At 44.8% G+C, this 16,591-nt stretch overlaps 1 protein-coding gene across 1 annotated transcript; it reads right to left on the bottom strand.

Annotated features, from left to right (window-relative positions):
• Nucleotides 1-3,821: 3,821 nt before the first annotated feature.
• TUBB6 (tubulin beta 6 class V) lies at nt 3,822-11,833 on the bottom strand. Its single transcript, XM_080378107.1, has 4 exons — nt 11,679-11,833; nt 10,978-11,086; nt 9,812-9,922; nt 3,822-4,994 (listed from the first exon to the last, which is right to left on the bottom strand). Exons 1-4 carry the CDS (start codon nt 11,733-11,735, stop codon nt 3,931-3,933), a joined length of 1,341 nt encoding a protein of 446 aa, XP_080234233.1. The 5' UTR covers nt 11,736-11,833; the 3' UTR covers nt 3,822-3,930.
• Nucleotides 11,834-16,591: the final 4,758 nt, after the last annotated feature.

Below are 16,591 nucleotides of genomic sequence, written 5' to 3'. Positions count from 1 at the left end.
AAAAACCCCTAACCTAACTTCACAATGGTACTACCAGATGGTGCAAAAAAAAAAAAAAAAAAAGAAAAAAAAAATCTTCTCCAGGAAATACTTTCTCTTACTCCCTGTTTGTGCTGTCTGCTTTTCAATGCCACTCTTGTTTAGTTGCAGCATACAATTAATAATTGTGAAGTTACATATGAAGTTATATAATGTAAAGGAGAGGCAAGTCCCTTTGCCACTATTTTAGAGCATTAACTTGCTTTGTGTAGTCCTACCTCGTTAAGTCTTAATATTTTGTGCCAAAAGTGGTAGAATTTTACTGGGTTGGGATTTTGGAATCAAAGATATGGAAAAACAAAAAAATCTGTTTACTCAACCTGTTTCTTTAAAGTGTAGTTAGCTGCCTCCTACTCACAAATTTAAGACTTCAGGTGATTTCACATCAAGAAAATCAAGTTTAGGCCATGCTGTGGCTGCCAATAAGGCCAGATTAATTTTTGTTGCAAACATGTTGAGTGGTGCTGCTTTGACTAGTAGGGGCTTGTACTGCAACGAGGGAACTATAAATTCCCTGCTCCTCCCAGTGCTGGGAGAAGAAGCAGGTCTAGACACTTTCCCAACCTGACCCCATTCCCAGGAGGTGACCACTTTTTCCTAAGGAGATGCAAATGTAAGAGAAGAAATGGAGAGCAGAGAAATCAAGAGCCTGAGGTGGCTTTGTTAAGGTAGCATGTGCGGGGACTGCCACGTCTGTAAATGGAAGGTCTGCCCAATTCCTTGGTGGCTTTGATCAGAGTGACTTTGCAAAGGAGCTGGCCCGTTGGGTTAGATCCCTGTTTCTGTCCTGATACACCTCCTTCCCGTGGCAGGCCGTGCCCGCTCCCTGTTTTCAAGTGGTGTCACCAGTGTAGGTTGCCCCTTATTCCCCTCATACTCGTGTCGGCAGAGGTGTTTGTGTCCGGGCAGTACTGGGAGCTGCACTTCCAGGTTTGGCTTGCCCCGGCAGCCTGCTTCTGTGTATTTATCTGTGTGCCAGGTGCAAGGCAGTAAAAAAGAGAGAAAAGGAAGGTGGGCTAGGCACAGAAGAAAAAGGTACAAGGGACTAGGCTGTAAAAATAGGGGGGAAATGAAAACCATATAGGTGAGGAATGTGACAAGAGGAACAAAGTTAGCTGGGTGGGACTGGGCAGATAGATTTCAAAGTAAAAGATAAGTTCCCAAGGGAAAAGTAGGAAGGTATTTGAAAGGAAGTGCAACTGGAGGAATCTTTCACCAAACCTGTTACTAGAACAATTTTCAGTTTTGTCAGGAAAGGAAGGTGTCTGGAGTTGGTTGACTGAAGGGGAACAGGAAGCATTTGTGCTTCCCATGGCTTCCTCACTGCTTACATGCAAGCTGGTCCTCTGGTAATGGTCCTACTACGGGTTCCTGGGTTCCTTTCCGTGGGTTGGGTTTTTTCCCCTAAGATCAGATGGAAAATATGTCTCCTTTTTTTTTCTAAAGAGGGTTTTAGTTTGCCTCCCCCACCTCCACACATTCTAGGAATTCATGCCAGACCGTTGCAAGTAAACACATGTGAAAGAACGGCTAGAAGTCAAAGCAGGATCAGAGGATGTTGTCAGGTCTGGATTCCACAGGCTCGGAGCCTGTATTCTGGATTTTGAATCAGAGTACAAAAGGCAATAAAGAACAGCCTGGTTCACCAAGTGAATAACTAATTCAGTTATTTAGGAACTCCAAGATTCCTGGGTATTTTTAAGTGTTAACAACTTTTTTTCACAGCAATGTCAGAATTTATGGCTGTGACCTAGTTACAAATTCTGTATTACACCAAAATGCAGTTCCACAAGCTGTAAGATGGCTGGTTCTACTTCATTCAGAAGAAGCTATGCTAGTGTTTTAACTGAAAAGTCTGTGCCGCAGCTGTATGATGGCAGACTGAGCCTGGAACATGTTCTCCTCCCTCATGAAGCTAATAGCCTGCCATGTACAAAGCATCAACTAATTCTGTGTTTAATGGCTTTGTTCCCTGTGGATTTTGCTTTGTATTGCACCAAGTGTTAACTTCTCTTTAACGCAGCTCATGCCATGATAAATACATAGCCACAACATAGCACAACATTTATAAAATGCATATTTAAAGGTGCTTGATTTCTATTCATGAATTCTTTAGGCATCACTAGCCATTGCAAAGAATGTGGCCACCGTGAATTTGCGGACTCCATCATGACCCTTCAAAAGAATCAGCCAGGCCCTCCCAATCTCTGCCTAACACCTCTGCCAAGGCCAGTTAAGTTGGCGTTTCCAACAACTGTGCTTCAATCCATGAAGTCACTTTATATGAAAAACTTGTAATTTATTAGAAGTAGTTTAGTTCCATTCTGTGTAGGCTAAAATTGTGCAGACAGCTTCAGCTTATGATGTGGGTAACAGCTGCCTGGTTCATATACTTTATAAAATACGGTCTCATTCCCTGGATCCCAAACTAACATAACATCATCTTGTTAGGAGCAGTGGCTCTTTGGAAAATATACTATGTTTGCATAGTGCCTTTCTTTTTAAGAAGTATTGAGCAACACTCTTGCTTAGAAAGTGCTTCTGAAGGCGAGAAGAGAAAGAGCAAAGAGTTCCTGAAACACTTTTAGTTTGCATTTCCAGAGGTTTTCTCCTTTGCTTATTTTGTTGCCTAGAAACTGACCTAAATAAGAGGCTCCACGTAGACAGCGTTCTCTGGTAAAGGCTCTCTAATGGAGAACGGTTGTTTAATTGATATAAGCAGAAACATAAAGCATGCACAGAGTGAATGCCCTGCAGTCACTTTGTCAAGGCAGCAAGTCAGCTGGACAAGACAGAGACACTTCTGTTTCAGTTTTAGTGTAAGCAGATAAAGTTGTGCATCTTTCATTTTACCAGCTGTTTCAAATACTGTGGATAAATACTTTTATTTGTACTTTAACCTTAATCTGTCCAGCAATTATAACCCATCTTGGTAACAAGACATCCATAGCACCTATAGGTGTGGTGAACATACAAACCTAGGTAGTGAGATTTATTGACACACAGCCTATGTCCCCTCTCCCACCATGTTCTGTGGAGTATCTAAATTTCGGCTGTATGGGCTAGGTGGAATGGAAAAATAGCATCAGTAACTAGCGATAACCAGAGAGATGGGGGACCAGCAAGATACTAGGGTGCCACTTCAAACCCTAAAGGTCCTTAAAGAACACATCACAAGCGGATAGATTTCATATATGTAATTTGTGATTATTCAGCTGCAAGTGATGAAGTCACATAGCATAAATCCAGCCTCTGGCCTGCAGCTCACTGGATATATATATAGCATTGACTGCCCAAAACACTTTTGCTTGAGAGGATACTAATTTTTTTATTTTGTTTTTAGAGGACTGGAGTCAAGTATCACTGTTAACAGTTACTGTACAGAATAGCTAAAACCTTTGTCTTCTTTTTATTACAAATAAATTTTGTTCCTGGCAGTTCAGTATTACACATTCGGTACAGAATGAATACTTCAAACCTACAAGATTTTCTTACTCATAATTGAATTAAAATAGGGCAGCTCTATTTTGTAGATTTTTCATGCCTATTTTGTCTTCTCTTGTATAACTTTATGGATGACACACTTCGTTGGGAAAAAAAAAAGATCCCAATCTAGCAATCGCTGTGTTCAGACTCTTAGACCAAAGTCTTCACTGAATGCCTTATGTTTGTCTCATGAACAGAAACGACCCGATTTCCAGAAATGCTAATGCTGAATGTCCTCAGTTCTCAGTGACCTCAATGGACTCTGAAGAGCACCTCGTAACATCTGAAACTCATGCTCCTCTTTTTCCTTTTTTTTTTTTTTAAGCCCAAATACAGATTTATAAGCCTAATTATTAGAAATCCGTATCTGAGAATTTGGCCTGGGAAATAATGCACCCAATTTCTTTATTCATTGATTTCCTCTTCATCATCTTCAAATGCTTCCTCTCCATCATTTGCTGTTGCTTCTTGGTATTGCTGATACTCTGAAACCAGATCATTCATGTTGCTTTCCGCTTCTGTAAATTCCATTTCATCCATTCCTTCTCCTGTGAACCAGTGGAGGAAAGCCTTTCGCCTGAACATGGCTGAAAACTGCTCCGAGATCCTTTTGAAGAGCTCTTGAATAGCAGTACTGTTGCCAATGAATGTGGAAGCCATCTTGAGGCCACGAGGAGGTATGTCACACACTGCCACCTTGACATTGTTTGGGATCCACTCCACAAAGTAACTGCTGTTCTTGTTCTGGATGGCCAACATCTGCTCATCAACCTCCTTCATGGACATGGGACCACGGAAGACAGTAGCCACTGTCAGATATCGCCCGTGTCTTGGGTCACAGGCTGCCATCATATTTTTGGCATCAAACATCTGCTGGGTGAGCTCTGGAACAGTGAGTGCTCGGTATTGTTGGCTGCCTCGAGCTGTCAAAGGAGCGAAGCCTGGCATGAAAAAGTGAAGGCGTGGGAAAGGGACCATATTTACTGCCAGCTTCCGGAGGTCAGCATTTAGTTGGCCTGGAAAACGCAGGGATGTAGTTACCCCGCTCATGGTAGCGGAAACCAAGTGGTTTAAATCACCGTACGTTGGAGTGGTGAGCTTCAGGGTACGGAAGCAAATGTCATACAAAGCTTCATTGTCAATGCAGTAGGTTTCATCTGTATTTTCAACCAGTTGGTGGACTGAGAGCGTAGCATTATAAGGCTCCACCACTGTATCAGAAACCTTTGGGGAGGGCATGACACTAAAGGTATTCATTATCCTGTCTGGATATTCCTCTCGTATCTTGCTGATGAGTAGGGTTCCCATGCCAGACCCTGTCCCTCCTCCCAGGGAATGAGTGAGCTGAAATCCTTGCAAGCAATCACAGTGTTCGCACTCTTTTCTTACTACATCAAGTACAGAGTCAACCAACTCTGCCCCTTCTGTATAATGTCCTTTAGCCCAGTTGTTTCCTGCACCAGTTTGTCCTAAAATAACATACAATAGGGAAAGAAAATACACAAAATTATTGGTAAAGTTTGCTATTTGCAATGGATTCACATCTGTAACAAAATCTGTCGGGTAGATACCTGTGCTCTTCCATTTTGCCTACAAATACCTTTGGAAGTACCAACATGAACTTATATAGTCTTTTTTTGACTCAAATCCCTGGTATTCTTTGTTTGTACCTTTGTGTGATTTTTTTTTTCCTTTTTGTATTTAACCTGCCATGAATGCAAAGATGGCCTTGACTCCTTGTTTTGAAAGCTTTCACACTCCCAATCCCACTTATTCCATAAACACAAGATGGCTGTTTGATATTTAAATACTTTCGAAGGACCATGATGTATACAAAAGTAAATCACAGATACACATTTCTAAATGAAAGGTTCTTGGACTGTTCCCATGAGACACAGAGGCATTGTTGTCATTCAAGGATAAGGGTGGGCTTCAGAAGTCCTGTTTAACCTGTCATATCAGTAACTATAGCTTTTTAAATTCATGGTTACCTAGCCTGAATGAAAATACTTATCAACAGAAGCTCCAAGAATGTTATTTCAAGAACTTGGAAGTTATCCGGCACCTTTTAGTTTTTACTGGATTCTGTACAAACTCATTCTTCAGCATCTGCAAAACAACTTGCAAAACTGGATTAGTGATGTTTCATGAGCCCCTTATTTTCTCCTCAAGGAAGGCTTCCATTTTCCATTTACGTGCCACTCAGTTTATTAGTATGGACAGTGTGGATCCTTTGCTATGTCACTATTTTGTTATTACTTGGATAACAAGGAGGATCAAAAAGGGGACCATTTTTCTTAATACTCCTGTTCCTCACGGTGACTACTACACACATACATCGTGCCACTAGACTCACTTACTGGTACTTTTGTGAGTGGTATTCAGAAAAAGCAACAGTTTCAGAATTAGGTATAGAGCTGTCAACTTCTGCATCATTCTCCAAGACCTTCCCCTTCCTTCCTATTAACATGTCTTATTTCAATTCCCAGCACACTGTGCTAGTGCCAAACGTAAGAATCAAGGAAACTGCTTGCTGGAATAATGTTTGATTATGATGCGCTTTATTTTTACTGCATAAATGCTTGGTTTCCTCATGATGTATTTGATTAGTTAATGCATTGTTCTATATGTTGCTCTATTTTTCTCTCTTTGAACCTAGGGAGCTCAGCACTTCCTGTCCAGCTGGGCAAAACACTAAGTAATATCCTTCCAGAATTAAACATGTTTGCAACTATCTGCAGTCTGCTTGAGTAGATCCCCTACTACAGATAGTGCAGTACATCAGGATGCACACTAACAAGCAGACATCACTCCAAAATGCAGAAGGATCCTAACAGAGCTGAATTCTGAATTCAGGACTTTATTTTACAGATTTCCCCTTGAGTGAACATCATGATGTCTTTCTTTAGTGGACAATGAGATAAGGAGAGAATAGGAACAAAGGGCAAGGTAAAAGGAGAGTGGCAATTACTCTCACAAGTGTGGAAATTACATTTTCATAGGGGGTGTGGGGAACAAGAATCAGTAGAGACTGATTTTACTTGCTTTTGCTCAGTTTGCAAATTGAGTTAGGAAATAAAATGCCTAACACTGAGGCAGACCCTGTCCTCCTTTGGGCCCTCCACTGCACTAGACCCCCTTAGCCTCAATCTCCGTCTCACATACTCCTGGATGCCCACACTACCACCACTTCCTCTCTCTATTGCACTAATACAACCTTTACATTTAAACTGCCTAGCGGAACTGTAGGAGTGGCTGCCTACACCAATACTAACGGCGTCCCTCCAGCCCACAGCTATCGGCTACTCCAGCGGTAACATGGCTCGTCATCCACTGGTCAGCCACCTACCTGCCTAGGGGCTCCGACATTCGAGATTTCCTGCTGTGTGCACATATATGCCCAGTAATCCAATACTTCCAGACCCACTGGCTCTATAGCACTGTAAGACCACCACCGCCACACAGAACACTTAAAATAAGCCCTGGAAGCTCCAGACTTCTTACTCGTGACAATACAGTATAGTCTGGAGGTGCCATGGCTCTGACAAGGCTGCCACATATCTGGAAATCTTGATCACAATCCTGTGAAACCCTACTGGATGCCCTCCACTTATCAGATACCTACCAGACCTCTGAAGACAAACACATAAAATGATCAAATTCCACGAGGACTAAATCTCTAGGTGGAAAATGAGCCTGTGTCCACAAAAATCAGGACTTGGCAGATATTTTGCCAATCCTGGAAGCTCTGCATTGTATGCAGCCAGTCTCTAGCATCCTGCCCCTGCCTTTTCTCACTGTGCATTTACAAAGCTCTAAAGGAAGTTTATGCAAAGCAATCCCACTCTTGGTATCTCTGGATCCTTCTGCCACTATTTTTTTCTCCAACACATTGTAGGGTTATCACACATTTAGGTTGAGCTGCATGTGCACAGAAGCCATTTGTCTAACAGTCAATTTATTTTTTAATCCCTAAAATGCTAACTATTTCCTGCAATTTTCTTTCACTCCTTTCCTCTCTTTGCTGTTTGAAATAAAAGACAAACCTGGGAAGAGAGCTCAGTAGCTTGCACACTAACACTTCGAAGCCTAGTGCAAACAACCTTGGTGATGAACACATGGTATGATTTAGGGAAGAAAGGACAGTTCCTTTGACCGGCTAACAGCCATTTTGTGGTTGCCCCTACCAGTTCAGACAAATTAAATAGATGTGGCATGTATGTAGCAAAGCTAGCAAGGGCGTACACAAGAGAATAATGAAAAATGCAAAAATGTACAAATGAAAACTGCCTAACAAGAGGAGGCACATCATGGCTCACAGCCATCCCTGGTGGGCAGCCATATGCTGTTAGAAGGCCAGGAGACCTGCTGCTCTCATACAGTGAGATTATTCCGCCTGCACTTCGCCCTTTATATCACTACCTTGTCAACACAATCACTGAAGCAAAAGGATTGTTTTGTGTCCATCTAAGTCTCCTGCAGTCTAAGCTAAAATTCCTGTATCTGGACTGTGTGATCACATATGCAGTATAGCCAAATGAAATCCTGACTGATGGTCCGTGGTTACTTGCTATGGAAACATGGGCATATGCAGGTATATACAAGCACAGGCAGAAAACATCTCCATCAGAATGAGCCCTAACAGCCTGGGGTACAGCAAGCAAGGAACTGCCAGCTTCTGCCACAAAACCCTTTGTGGGCACAGGCCAGATTTTTAAAAGAGAAAACAAAATGCTTTGTTGGCTTTTGACACAGAAGATCATTACTTCAGCACTCAGCCATTCTACATTATTCAGCAGGTTGGGAGGACAGTGCCTGATGCTGGCAGGGGCCTCAGTCAGATACAAGTTGATCACATGCTGTTGGTTCATTGTTATCTTGGCAGGAAGGGAATACACTGAACTGGACTATTGTTGAAGACATTTTAAACTGATTTCGCTCTGGTTTTACTGGTGGTATGACAAACTGCAAAGCTCCAGTTCAGGTATTTCCATAGATCAGGTGAATTCACTTTCAGGGGGCTTGTGTGGTCCATGCCAGAGAAAGGGAATGAAAGGAGAGACCTGAATATAGAAACCTACTTTATAAAGTTGCCTACGTCTATGGCTTTTCTCCCCACGCTTACTTATACGTGTCGTAACTTGATGCTCCTTCGAAAGAGATCCTTGACATCACTGCCATGAAGTATAAAGGACAACAGCGATATAGAATTAAGAGTTTTAAGTCAGTTAAAGACTTGAAGTGACTCTGTATGGCTTCTTTACTCCCCACCTCAACAGCAACAACCCAGACTTCAGTTTGTTTTATACCACCCAAATAATGTTTATCTTTTCTCTGTCTGTCCCTGGCATTGTTCCTTCCTTATGTTAACACAACATACCAAACTAAGTTGCAACCTAAACTTGCCTTGGCAGGAGGAAATTTGTTTTGTGGCTAGTGCAGACTTGGAACCACAAGGACACAAGAGTTCTCATGGTAGCTTTCATTCAGACTTCCTGTTTCAGCACACGGATCACTTCAATTTCACATGCTATTTCACTTTTATTGCAAAGGGACTAATAATGCTTCTGTACTTCATAAGGATGCTATGAAATTTAATCCTAGAATGTGCATTTTTAAGCTTTGAGGAGAAAGTACTACAAAAGTCCAAAGTATAACAGGAAACACCAAAACAACTCTCTGCAAGAACACTGCAAAAACAGAAGTTCCCCACGTACTCTCAGACTGTTCCTTGTTATGCTGGAAAATAACCCAGTAACTGGCTGCATATGACTGTTTTCCATATTACAGTTGGTCTTCCTCCACTGTTTACTATACTGTAAGGATCTGCTGAAAAAGTTGAATTACACAGCCTATAAACAATTCAGTACTCAAGCATTTAATATGAATTCAAGTAAAGAGTAGTCTGGTTGGCTTGTAGTTGAGATTTCCACCACCACCACCCTCTATTTTCTGCAGAATTTCCATGCATTTTGTTGTAAAGAAGTGGTCTTAAGATTTCTCTGAAGTTTGTATATATGGAAAGCAAATGTTCTTTATCCGAATACCATAGGAAACTTTCAGTAGTTTGCTAATTGAAGGAATGAGTAACAGAACAATGACTTTGTTAGTTAACAGGATCTTTTAGCTGACTTACAGATAATTGCAATCACACTGTTAAGCTAGTAGGATTCCTCAGTACCAACAATCACTTTGGAATAGAGAGATTAAATGCTTTTTGACCATTCACTTGGTAATCAAACACCTGTTGTATTGCTTTGTTTTTGAAAAAGTTATGTGCACATACCAAAGATGAAATTATCAGGCCGAAAGAGCTGACCAAAAGGACCAGATCGCACGCTATCCATGGTTCCTGGTTCCAAGTCCACCAAGACTGCTCTTGGTACAAATTTCTGGGCTATAACAAAAAGTAAGCGCACCCTTAATGTTCTGAAATAAGCTAACATGGGTATAGTTCTCAATACAGAAACATATGATGTCTCATATTATTAGTCTACATATAACAAATATTTCCTATACAGGAAGTCATGGTGGCGAAAACCAGTAACAATCAGCTCCACTTGAAAAACAGACCCGACATCTTTGGGGGGCCTACAGATGTTATATTACATTTTGTAAGCTCTTTTTTAGCAATAAAAAGCATGTTCTTTACAAGAAAGTAATAATCTTTTCTGTGAATAATGGGGTGAGTGAAGGGTTTACGTTCAAATTACCCTAATATGTCTCACAAGCTTTTGTGCTTGAAGCATTCACCTCCACTGAGAAGAACTACATGGTATGTAGCAAACGGTAGTAGTTCAACCACGAAGCACAAAAAGAATCTGCATCCATTTGAAATTGGTCAAGAAAACTCAGGTAAGTAATATGAATTAACCTGAGCTGGACAAAAGATGAAACATTCACACTTGCAAGTTCGTACTAGTAGACCAAAGGACTCATGATCCTTATTTCACGCTGTTAACACCCTTCAACACCAGACTGACTCAGGAGATTTGAGCACCTTTGGCAACTTATTAATTAATCACCTTTGAGTTCTCCATTACCTGTGGCCCAGCCCTCTCAGTTATGAAATGAGAGTACTAAAGATGCACGCTCATATAACCAACAGTTTAATTTGGGGTAATTGATAAGACACATCTGAAGTAATCATAGGTTAAAAGAACAAACGCCTAGTGTAGCGTTAAAATAGTAAACAAACCTCCTCTTCCAGGCTCCAAGGACTGCCCCTTGTGCCACTTTTCTCTGCCCAGTTGCCAGTTTATAAGAAAGCAGATAACGTTGTCTGTGTATAATGGGGTGTGCGGGGCTCGGCTGGGGGACTGAGGGCAGGCACTGGAGGAGTGTGACCAGCTGTGCCGTACAGCTTCAGACACCCGTTCTCTCCCAGATTTCCGCGCTCCTTTCCACGGAGTCCCCCGTCCCGCACCCCTCCCCTCCCCATCCCACACTTACACGATGACTCATTATAGTAGACATTGATCCTTTCCAGCTGCAGCGCTGAGTCACCAACATAGCCTCCGGCCGGGTCAATGCCGTGCTCGTCGCTTATCACTTCCCAAAACTAAGGGAGGAAAACGAGAAGCAGGTCGGGAACTCCCCTGCGGAGCGCGGGGGGCCCTGCCCAGCGCCCGGGCCGGGGGCGGCGGCGGCCCCGCGGCAGCTGCCGGATTCCTGGCGTGCCCGGGGCCGCCCTGCCCTGCCCTGCCCCGCCCGGGGCGGGACGCGGTGCCGGCACGAGCCAGGCAGGCACCGGGAGGGTTTAGCCCAGCGGCCGGGCGGCGGCCGCGCCGCTCCGAGCCCGCCCGGGCCGCGGCGTTCCGGCCTCCCGAGGGGCCGCTCGGGCTCCCGCCGCCCTCGAGCCGCGGCCCGGCCCGCTTAAACACAAAAGTATTTTTTAAAATAGTTTATAAGAAAAAAAAAAAGTTCCGTTGGGTTTCGGAACTTTCCCAAGCCTTCTGTGGCCGGGGGAGCAGCGAGATGCGCCGTGCCCCGCGCCCCCGGGCAGCGACTGGCTGCGGGCGCGGGAGGGCGGCGGCCGGCGCGGCGCAGCCCAGCCCAGCCCCGCGGGGCCGAGCGGCCCAGAGCTGCGGCCGGGCGCGTCCCCCGGGCGCCGAGAGGCTCCGCAAAGCGGCGGCGGCTCCCCTCAGGCTCACCTTGGTCCCGATCTGGTTGCCGCACTGGCCCGCCTGGATGTGCACGATCTCCCTCATGGCGAAGCCGCCCGCCGCCCAGCCCGGCTGTGGGCGGCCCCCGCCGACCGGGTGGCGCTTTATGGGCTGCGAGGCGGCGCGCGCCCACCCCCCCGCCGCTGCCGCTCGCCCAACGGCCGGCGCCCCGCGCGCGCCCCGCCAACGGCCGCCCCCGCTGGGGACCGCCCTCGCGCCGCGGGCGGCTGGGCCCCGCCGACGGGCCGGGGAGGGGGCACGGCCGCCGCCCGCGCTTTCCTCACGGGCGAGGAGGGTCTCGGGGGGCTCTCCTGCCCCGGGGGTGGCTCCCGCCCGTGCTGCGCCCCTCACCGCGCCCGGCAAACGCGGCTGTGTCACCTTCACCCACCGGGGGGCCCTGCCCGCGCTGTGGGCGGGCGGGCACCGCCGCGCTCCCCTGCCGCACCCGGGCCTGCTGCCCCACGGCCGGGCACGACCGGGCAGACGGCCCCCTTCGCTGGAGGGGCAGCGTCCAGAGAAACGGGGGGACCTTCACAATGCCCTGCCACCGGCCACCCTGGCGTGGCTGCCTGCTGGTGTGGCGCTGCCCGCAGGGTGACAAGCTGCGGCCTGAAAACTGCAACTGGGAAAGGCGAGCGGTCTCTGGGGCAGCTTTCCTGAAAGCTCGTGTCACCACCACACGGAGCATGGTCTGGAATACGCATGGTTTGAATAGCTTGACTTTTCATGAAAAAGCAGATTTTCTTTCCCCTCCAGAGAAGAGACAAGTTCCCACTGAATCTCCTTTATGATCCCTTTAGGTACCTGTTGCACAGTTTCCCAGCTAGAGGAAAGCTCCCTAGCTTGGCTGCCTGTTTTAAGGCCACTGTGACTTGTTCCACGCCACTGTGTGATGCCATCGTCCACGTAGCCTGTTCTTGTATATAGCCCTGGCTGGAGGCAGTCATCTGTCTATGCACATCTCTGCTGTTGTGCAGGAGCAGCCTTGAAGCCAAAGTAACAGAACATCATTATCTGCTTGCTTGATCAAAGGCGACCCAGCTGGGACTTTCCTGGAGAATAATCTTGGGTGCTCTCTACGGCTTGAACACAGTTAAGGTAACCCCCATCAATCGATAAATAACCCCCAAATAACCCTAAATCTGTACTTGGGCTGGGAAGTCACCTCCTACCTCCCTGCCCTTATGTTGCTGTGACGTGACAATGTTAGCTAGACTGTGCTCTGGGCTCCAACCTTGCTTTTCATAAATGTTTTTAAGCAGGGCCAGCAGCTTATGGCAGATGACCTCTGAGTAGCCCATACGCACCATGCCAGGCTGAGTCAAATGTCCTTCTGACATCAGTGAGGCAGCTGGGGGACTGCTGTGTTTGCCTTGCAAGCAGCTACCAGTGCAGGATTGGATACTACGTTCCTTTTTTTTCTGCTGAAGGACTCAAAATTAATGCCTTTCTCTGTGTGATCTGCATTTTTGGGAGAGATCCGTGATCAAGTCATTTGTTCAGTAGCCTGATTAGTGAGGTCATCTGGGGCTTTGCTTGAATCTATATGTCCTTGAGTATGTCTTCCAGACCTGGCTTTCCCCACGCTTTGCAAATCCCTCCATTTACTGTTTATGGTTCATACTTGCCATCAACTTGCCTGTTACAATCATTTCTGCTGGTATGCTACTTTTTAAAATTCAATTAGTTCCTACATCCAGCTAGTGGTAGGCCTGATGGTGTATTCCCAATAGGTGCATGTACATGCACACACATGCATATACATACACACATGGCTGGCCACACTGATTAACACAGAAAACACAGCACTCGTGCAAACACAAACAGCACTAATAGCCTCGTCCTGTTCCCCTCCCTGGCTGATCAGGACAGAAGCCCATTAATGGAAAACAAATATGTATTTGTATACATCTATACAATATGGACCCCTCCAGCAGCTTGTCTTAGACACTCATCCCAATCAGTAGCTGACCCCTGGATCTCAATCTTCCCAGTCGCCGGCACCTGGAAATATTATCCCCAGAGGCTCACGGCTACATTCCAGTTGCTGGTATTCAGACCTGCAAGACAGACACCAACTATGGCTCCCTCCTCCAGTAGCTGGTCTTAGGACACTCAGCTGATTCAATAGCTGGCCCCTGGATCTTCAGTAGCCTCACAAAGAGACACACACAGGCAAACAATTTTCTCAGGTAGACAGTCCAGACTTGTGACCTTAACAGTCGCTGACCCTCAGACCCCACCACAGTCCCTCCAGTAGGTGGCTTGGACCCCCTGATCCCTCCAGTAGCCGCTTCACAGATCCTCTGGTCCCTTTACTCTCTTACCTGGACTTAGGGCTGCTCCAAAACTTAACTCCCCAGCTTTTTACCCTTCTCTCTAGCTAGCCTGGCTTGATGTTTACTAGTGACTACACACTGACACAAACCACCTTTATCCCCCCTTTTTCCCAACTTTGATTCCTCCTCTAAACATCCCATAAGTCATCTTGTACAATCCCAAAGATGTTCTTCCCCTCCATCCCCTAAAGAGTCCCATATTGCTGCAGACATTAACCCCCCTCCATACAGTGATCCACGGAGCCTCTCCCATGGACTAGTGGTGATGGGTGTCACACCCGGCCCACAGGCTGATCCCTCTCTCGGAGCAGCTGGGGCATGGGGATCCTTTTCTCTAGGTATGTTATTGGGTTTCCCCCACCTGCTGCTGTTCCACTGTGCTCTTTTGTGTTTGTAGAGATAAGCCTTGAACCACGCAACCCAGCAGTAGATCAAACCCATTCAATCATCTGAATCAAATTATATCTTGAGAACAGAAGTAAGAAGTTAAAAATGGACATAGGGAGGTCACTGAGAGGGTAAAAGAAGCAATGAGAGTGTATAGTAGTAGAGCCTTTAGTCTATGTGCTTCCTGAGAAGCTGTAATGGTTGCACTGCCAGTGTCTGTCTTCTTTGAAAGGATTGTTTGCTGTTTGGGAGCAGCAGTCAAACACTGTTTAGAGGCCAAAACTTCAGCCAGTTTCCCACACATATGAAGTAACCCACTGAAGTATGTGTAAGACTGTAGAACCATGCACATGATGAAGGTGAGCAACAGTTTACCCAACAAATTTGCATCTCACTTGTACACATTTTATAGCTACATAAGTACATATGTTCATATTCAGTCAGACCTGAATCAACCTGCAGCTTCTCCATGTTTTATTGCTAGTAATCTGAAAAGAAGCAACACTTGTTTGTTGGTCATGTACCTTCAAATCCTTTTAATCCATGCTTGCATTAATTTAGTGGTTCAGCTGACTTAGGAGTTGGAGGTGCCATTATAACCTGTGTCTACAAAAGCCTGCACGTTCTCTTTAAGTCTCCATAGGCTTGGTCTGGGATTTTAAAGGCATTTAGGTGTTTCAAAATCCTACTATGTACTTAACTGCTATGGATTACTTCTGGATGTATTTTAAAATCCTACTAAACACCTCTTGGAAATTTAAGGCACCTAAATGTCTTTAAAAGTTTCCTTCTAGGTGATTCCTCTGACCGAATCCCTGAGATTCCATAAATAGATTAACATAGGAACACACTGTAAATACTTTAAATCCATCAGTACAATGGATTTCACTTATTGTATTTGGCTGTCTAGTCCCTTTCTCAGATACCAATAATATATATTGACTTTTAACCTTCATAACTCAGAGTCTTTTTTTTTTCCATTCACTAGGCTAATTTAATATTTAGAGTATGCCTTCTTTTACCATGCATGAAACAGGAAGAAAGCTTTCTTCAGATTTCACTTGCAGATTTACACCCTTCATTGTTTTTCCTTTTTTCCTTCCTTTTGCAATTTTGACTCCACTTCTGTTGTTAAAAAAAAACCCAAAAGAAACTAGTTAATATACTCAACCTAAACAAATTAGTAACATGTTGTGATAGCTACAAACCCAATAGCCCAGCTCTGCAAACCCACTCTCCAGACAGCCTCTTGAACAATCAGTTTACACAACTTAACAATCTCAAAATATCTCTTGCTCCCAGGTGTGGAAGCAAAAGATGAAATAGTAAAAGGTCCATTTTAGGGAGTGGCATGACCCTTTATGACAGACAGAACATAGATTAAGGAAGATCTGACTGCTAGGCCAAGTCTGGATTAGCCTGATGTTTCTAGCTGGCAAAAGTCTAGAACATTTCACTTCCACTGGACAACTCTTTGGTGCTCCAACATGATGGGCAGAGCCCATGTGGTTCTTTCTTCCTGTTAGTCAGCACTGGCAAGGGTATTGGCTGTTCAGTCTTAGCAGTTGTATCAGAGAGCGATGGCAAATGCAACACACGCATTGCTCTTGTGTGAGATATAGATGCCTTGAAAAAGCTGTATACATTCATGGTCAAGAAAAACTGTTGGGGCCACGTGGGGTTTGCAGAGCCTCCAGTGTTCTTGACTTCAGCCTTTCTCACGTACTCCTTGCAATGGCTAAAATAGAAGTGGATACCTACAAGATTATTTATTTCACAAGGCAGGACAAAATGTGCAAAGTCCCCATGCTACAGAGTAAAAGGATTTTCCAGTAATAGCAGCCCAAGCAACAGTCATGTCCCACAGAGTCACATGGAAATTTTCTTTAGTGCCCTGGAAAAACCCCAGCAAAGTTCTTCTGTATTTAGCTAGTCATATGATATGATTGTTAAGCTGCTTCCTGCTTTTCAGGAAACACATTTGTGTTTATATCAGGGTTGTTGCTAGGACTATTTCTATTTACTGGAGTTTTTAAGGACTAGAGAAAAATTCATGTCATAGCAGAACAGTTAACATGATAGCTACTATTTTCTTTTTCTGAATGATAAATATGCTGTATTTTGATACAGAAGAATATCAGCAGGGACCATCCAGTGTTATAAAGCTCATTAACA

The sequence above is a fragment of the Falco punctatus genome (genome assembly GCF_963210335.1).
Source record: "Falco punctatus genome assembly, chromosome: 3".
In the NCBI taxonomy this organism is placed as follows: domain Eukaryota; kingdom Metazoa; phylum Chordata; class Aves; order Falconiformes; family Falconidae; genus Falco; species Falco punctatus.
This window is presented reverse-complemented; position numbering and strand designations above follow the sequence as displayed.